Source organism: Xenopus tropicalis, chromosome 9 (genome assembly GCF_000004195.4).
Source record: "Xenopus tropicalis strain Nigerian chromosome 9, UCB_Xtro_10.0, whole genome shotgun sequence".
In the NCBI taxonomy this organism is placed as follows: Eukaryota; Metazoa; Chordata; class Amphibia; order Anura; family Pipidae; genus Xenopus; species Xenopus tropicalis.
In genome coordinates, this window is record NC_030685.2 from 56,583,990 (window position 1) to 56,590,456 (window position 6,467).

General features: G+C 38.9%; 1 protein-coding gene across 2 annotated transcripts; it reads right to left on the reverse strand.

The window, feature by feature from the left end:
• Positions 1-775: 775 nt before the first annotated feature.
• LOC100491907 lies at positions 776-6,460 on the reverse strand. Of its 2 annotated transcripts, none has more exons than XM_031892982.1 (5): positions 6,312-6,460; positions 5,230-5,768; positions 3,155-3,233; positions 2,416-2,502; positions 776-2,259 (listed from the first exon to the last, which is right to left on the reverse strand). In XM_031892982.1, the coding sequence occupies exons 1-5, from the start codon at positions 6,365-6,367 to the stop codon at positions 1,674-1,676; spliced, it is 1,347 nt and encodes a 448-aa protein (XP_031748842.1). In that variant the 5' UTR covers positions 6,368-6,460; the 3' UTR covers positions 776-1,673. The 2 variants fall into 2 exon arrangements, with proteins under 2 accessions (XP_031748842.1, XP_002940765.1); XM_002940719.5 differs by having other exon boundaries at positions 2,416-2,505.
• Positions 6,461-6,467: the final 7 nt, after the last annotated feature.

The window sequence follows — 6,467 nt, forward strand, 5'->3', positions numbered from 1 at the left end:
TGCCATAGACACTTGCAGAAATTGTTCTTCTGGCCGACTTCCAGCACTAAAAAAAGGCTCAAAACTGTTGTATGGAGGCTTTATCCGCAAGATTTGCAAGGAAGACTCATGTTTTTTTTAGATGTGCATAGTGTGTGCCTGTCTTTTCTTATGTTGTGCCATAACTTTACATTAAAAACATGGATACAGTTAATTTGTTAACCTAGTAAAACTGAGAGGCAAAGCATTATTATTATGTACACTGCCTTGCTGCTCTAAATGTGACAGTATCAGTATATGCACTAGGCAGTGTTCTTCCAGAAGGGGAAATTATAGCACTGCACTTTTATATCAAATTATACCATACGTAGACAAATAATCCACTAGAAAGGGATATTTGTTGTATTTCTGCAACTGAGCACTGAGAGATGACTGTCCCTGAATGACTTCTACCCAAATGGAGTAATACAGCTTGATCTTTCCAGTAACTGAAAGGTGTGTGTCAGTGTGAAATGCAGTTAAGCATCCTGCCTATTGACAAAAGTGCCCCTACGCTAACCCAGTGCTACTTCCAGGAAGTAATTTCTGAAGAATTGATGTGGCAAGAGTGCAGTCTGTCAATGCAATTATTCTATAGGCTAGATTACAAATGTAAACTGTATGTGCTTGTGCCCATAGAGACAGTGCTCCTCTTGCCCAATGTAAATCACAAACCAAATATGTCAGTATAACATTAATTTAGCTCAGGGTACTCATAAGTGAGGCTGAGTTGGCTGCCAAATGTATGAGAATCATGTCTGCTATAAAATGCCTTTATTATAAATAACATAGAAAGATGTCTAATTGAATTAGTGTAAAATCCACTCAACATATCACACACGTAACACCTGTTATGAATAGTGCAATAGACACATTTTAGTCCATTTGAAGTTTCTGTTCTACAAAAATTGTAGATTATATTTAGATTATATTTAATATTCATATTTCATACAAATTGTTACTCCTACTTTACAGGAGCAGGACAACTGAGGTTCTGAAGTGCCAATTCATAAGTGATGTGGACTAGAAGGCTAGGTACACTAAAACCAGTATAGACCAATCATGAATTTATGCCAATTTTAGGATGTATGTATATGTAAGAGGATGGCTAACAGAATGCAGAACTCCTTGTATCCACAAGTGGGAACTTTATCCCTATTTAAAAAAACAAAAAAGGCTATATTTCATGTACACAGAGTTTGGGAAAAAAAAAAAAAAGATCTGACACATACATTTGTCTTCCAGTTTCCGGTCAGTCAAGTCAAAGTAGTGGGAAAAAAGAGTGGGATCAACAATGACAACATAGACTACTTTGCTTTCACATTGAAATATATTACTGGCTTTAAGGTTTATTAGCCAATCCTCTAACTCTGAAGACACACACAGAGTAGCAAATTCAATTGTACTATGCAATGTAAGCAGAATACTGTAAAATATTTATTTAGGTGACTATTTGCTACCCTGAATCAACAAATGATTTTACAGGCAGAATGCCAGCAGTGTTGTGACTAATACAGAAAACCGAGCAATCCAGCCAAATCCACAGAAGAAGAATCTAAACAGAGGCAGAATATTCATTGCTTGTTACATAGGGATCATAAACTGAACATGTTAACAGAATATTAATAATGCTGAAGGTGGAGTCAGTTTCAAATTCAGTGCTCTTTAATGGCAGCACTTTTTAAGCATCCTGAATTTAACCGCGCAAGCATGTCTCTAAAGCTGCCTCCATGGACCCAGGAGAAGGAATCCAAGTTTCCTGTTGGGGGAGTCTGAAATATTTCCCTTTCAGAGTGATATTCATCATTATCCACAGTCTCAAAAGGAAATGAGCTCTCAGAATCTGCAGAATTTACTCCATCCATTAATAACACTGATGAGGCAATGTTAGACTCAGCTGAATTATTTGGCTTGGTTTTCCTTACAAAAGCAGTGTTGTCTGCAGCACTAGAAGTATGGTTCGGAGAGGAAAATGAATTTAGGTTACAAACAAGTTTGCTTCTCCTTTCTCCCTTGGATTTTGGCCTCTGCTCTTTAATATCCAAATCTGCATCCTCATCTTGGCTTGAATCTATGACAAATACAAAAGGTTTTTTTTCATAGTTCTGAGTAGCATTCATAGATCTTGTTCTCTGCACTTTTGGTTTGGGCTTTAACATATTAGAACCTTTCTTCCTCTGCCTTTTCTTTCGCTGTTGCTTGAAGGAAGCCCGTCTGGCATCCTTGCATTGGCGAAGATTTCTAAATTATAGAAATATTATACATTTTATAAAAGCACAAATGTATGTATATATATTTCCATATATTAAGATATATAGATATATATTAAAGAAGCTGACTGAACAAAAAAAAAAAAAAAATGTTTTTAAATTATAGTACTGTTTTTATTTTGCTTACCTCTGAAGGAAGGGGTGTGCTCTGGTACATTTCCCAGCAGGTACTTTACTAACATTTCTTTTAAGAATCTTTAGAGTCATTCTTAAGCTTCTATTAAGAAAACAAAGATTTAAAAAGCGGAGAAGCCACAAATGTTTTTTCTGTTGGAGGGGTCAAATGGAATAAGTGAATAAAACATTTTAACATCTATCACATATGACAAAAGCAAAATAGGAAGGGACTGCACAAGTTTATCAGGTTCATGGAACTACAGCAGGATGACAGATATGATGATGTTATATCTCTAACTTTGTGTTAGGCTGGGTGGGCATGTCCTATCCATGCCCACCCAGGACCTCAGAGGGGCTTTAGCACATAAAATGTAAAAGGACTGCCCTAGAGTCTGTAGATATTAAAGGGGCAGTATAACCTTTTGTTCAACTGATTAAATGGAGTAGTGCTTGTGCAGAAAATATGGTTTCCCTGTTTTATAACTAAAACAGGTCAAACAGAGAACTTGAAGCTACTCTAGGGGACACATTCATCAAAGTACAAGTTCGAATCCCGAAATGGGAAAAATTTGGATTAAATACGATAATTTCTGATGATCGCAAATATCACAAAAATGCTTACGTAAAAATCGGAATAGTCACAATAATATTGTATTGGCGATCATGACTAAATACCTGTAGATCTACTGTATGTGTAAATATCTTCAAATACAATCCAGTTAACCATATAATACTCATATAATAGTTACCGTTTCCTTCTTGGACCATTATTCACCAATGGAGTCCTGTTCACCATCATCCAAAAGTCACAGCACCAATGATTAGGATCTGAAATTAGGCATTTCAAAATTATATTAGCAGTCTCATAACTTAAAGAGATACTGATCTTAAAAATCCAACCTTATTGTACATCTTCCATTAAGTTGTCTTTGCATACTTTTTATAATTTCACCATAAAAGTATTTGCCTGATACTTTTACATTACCTATCTGATCCCCCATGTTTCTCTATGAGGTGGCTGCCATATTTGTGCAGCAGTAGTCCATTATCATAAGAAGTTATAACTGACAGCTTGAGAAGGGACAGTCAGGTTTAGGAACTTGCACTTACAATTAAAAAGCAACCCTATAAGTGAAAAACATTTAATGTACATTAATATTTTGAAGAGTAACTTTTTAGCGTCAGTGTCACTAATTTTCATCTATATAAGTGTGTGCAATACACCCCATATTCAAGGTAAAACCTTCATATAACAAATATTTCCTCTAATTCGCTCTACCATTTAAAATGTTATTCTTGAACCAACAAATGTATATGTGTAAGGGCTCTGGCACACGGGGAGATTAGTCGCCCGCGACCCACTGCCATCCCACCAGCGATTTACATTTTCACCGGTGGGATGGCATTTCGGGGAGATTAGTCGCTCGTGAACAGGGAGGTTTGTCACGGGCGACTAATCTCCCCGTGTGCCAGAGCCCTAAGCAGCCATCTCATTGCATTGTGCAATGAGCTTTCAGAAGGAGCCAGCGCTACACATTAGAACTGCTTTCAGGTAATCTATTGTTTCTCCCACTCCCGTGTAACTGGAGGAGTCCCAAGCCAGTCTGATATCTACTGGGAGCTGCTATCTTGCTACCTTCCAATTGTTCTGCTGATCAGCTGCTGGGGGAGAAAGGGAGGGGGGTGAGATCACTCCAACTTGAAGTGCAGCACTAAGGGCTCTGGCACACGGGGAGATTAGTCGCCCATGATTTTAGCAAATCGCCGAAAATGCCTCGCGAGGCAACTTCTGCGATTTGCCGAAATCACCTGCACAGCATGTGCCATCCCACCGCCGACTTACATTTTTCGCCGGTGGGATGGTAGTTCGGGGAGGTTAGTCGCCCCCTTGACAAGGGAGATTTGTCACAGGCGACTAATCTCCCCGTGTGCCAGAGCCCTAAAGTGTGACTGAAGTTTATCAGAGCACATGGCTGTGGCAACCTGGGAAATGAAGAATATGGCTAGCCCAATGTGAAATGTCAAAATGAAATATAACAAAAATCTGTTTGCACTTTTAAAAAAATGGTTTTCAATGCAGGACACTGATTTGTGTTTTGAAAAAAAAAAAAAAAAAGTTTTCCCATGACAGTATTCCTTTAATGCTAAACTGCACAGAACTCCTTTTTTATTTCCAAAATATAAGCCTTTAAGACATTTAAAATCTGCTAATAATCAATGCTTGCCCTGCTGGTCATTTTTGCCAACTGTCTACAGTCAGGAAAAACTATTAACTGAGAAAATAAAGGTGTTGTGATATTACTAATACTAACTAGAGAAACCTCAGATCAATCTTCTTTACTTTTAGGCAGAGCAACACCTTTATTTTCTCAGAGTTAATGTTTTTTTTAATTGACTGTATACAGTCAGCCAAAATGCCCAGCAGGTGGCACTGGTGTCACAAAATTAATTTAAATTGTCAATTTTACATTAATTTGTTTCTCCTTTAAAGGACAAATATAGAAAAACAATGTGTTCCCAGGTTTCTATTACAGCTGCTTAAGCAGAACTTAAATCACTTATATTTCCATGTGGCCAAGCCTCCGCAAGGGACAGCCAGGGAGCACTGAAAGGGTGAAGCCACCACCTTCAGTTGGGGGAGGTGCCTATAAATTGGAACTTTTTTTTCATTTGTTTCAATGTTTCTGCTAAGTAAATTTAAGAGTAGACAAAGAAACATAATTAAAAGGGAAGGCCACAGCTGGGAGCCATATAGGTTATTTCAAAAGATACACCTTTATTGCCCAAACAAATTAAATAAATTAAGCAAACAGTTTAGACCAACCCAAGATTTTCGGCTTTTTAACAGAGGCAGACTTGTTTTTGATGGCTGCTCTGTGAAGTTTCTGACAGGCTTCACACAAAACTTTAATGTCCATGGACTCCTTAACCAATGCAGTTACATTAGCAGAGCATTCATCTGTTCCGGATTGGAAAGTAGAGGGCTCTCCATCATTAAAGAATGATTGCAGACTGTCAGTATCCTCATTGTATGACGATTGGTGTGGAAAGGACATGCTGCATTCCCTCTCTTCTGAATGAGTTCTAACATGCTGGGGTTTCGTTCTTTGCTTAGAAGTCTTATAGCCTGGGTAGCCTGAATGTTCTCTCAATGGAGGCCGAGCAGTGTAATGATCATGTCTGCCAGAGATCAAGGTTGAGTTGTGCAGGTTCACAGTTATTTTTTCTTCTGTTACTTTGCTTTTAGTCACGCTGCTTCTTTGAAGAGTCAGACAACTTTCAGATGTAGAGAACACTTTGTAGTTGTTACATCTCTGCCAGAAACTGTCACTGAGGTCTTTATCTTGTACCAGTGAACGATAGCTATCATATCAAATAGAAACGTATAGTTAGACTTGAGGGGGAAAGTAAGCTGCAGGCTTTGTGGCCTGATGATTCACTTTTATACATATACAAAAAATGTCTTTACTATCTTTAAATAAATATGGCAAGAGATATATACACATAGAGAAAGACTAGTGAAACAACAATAAAACACTATTACCTATTAAACAACCAATCTCTCTCCACTACCAAACGTTACAAATAACCCCACCCTCCTTCTGATTATATTGTTAATAACCAGGGCAAACCTCCGCCGAAATCCTTCATGGAACAGCGACCCGCTCAGGTACGAGTCCGAGAGAGCACAATGGCATTACTAGCCCCCTATTGCTGAGCCCCTCGCCCTCCCGCTCTCCCATTTCTTTTCCCCTTAAAGGCACCGTGTCCCTCCGCCTCACCGGCACCCCTGTTCCACCCCCTCCCATTCCCCCTCCATTTTATCAACCTTTATTGTTACGCCGCTAGTCACCTATTCCACTAGCCATCTCCCCATTGCCCCCCCCGCCATACCCCCATACATACACCTCCTGGAACGTCCGTTCTGTATCGCTCAATATCCGCACTCTCCTGGAATCCATTACCCGCCGCTTCCCTCAAAGCCCACACCTCAGACATTCGGCCAATCAATTACTTGTATCACCCTACTGACATCTAATTGGTTGAATTCTTTTTCCCTCC

Excerpts from the sequence above, each read along its gene's own strand:
- LOC100491907 (XM_002940719.5), bottom strand. The coding sequence starts at position 6,367 with ATGGATTCCAGGAGAGTGCGGATATTGAGCGATACAGAACGGACGTTC. Across the intron at positions 3,234-5,229 it reads TAAAAAGCCGAAAATCTTGG|ATCCTAATCATTGGTGCTGT; the intron begins GTTGGTCTAAAC and ends GCCTAATTTCAG. Across the intron at positions 2,506-3,154 it reads AATGGTCCAAGAAGGAAACG|AAGCTTAAGAATGACTCTAA; the intron begins GTAACTATTATA and ends TTTTCTTAATAG.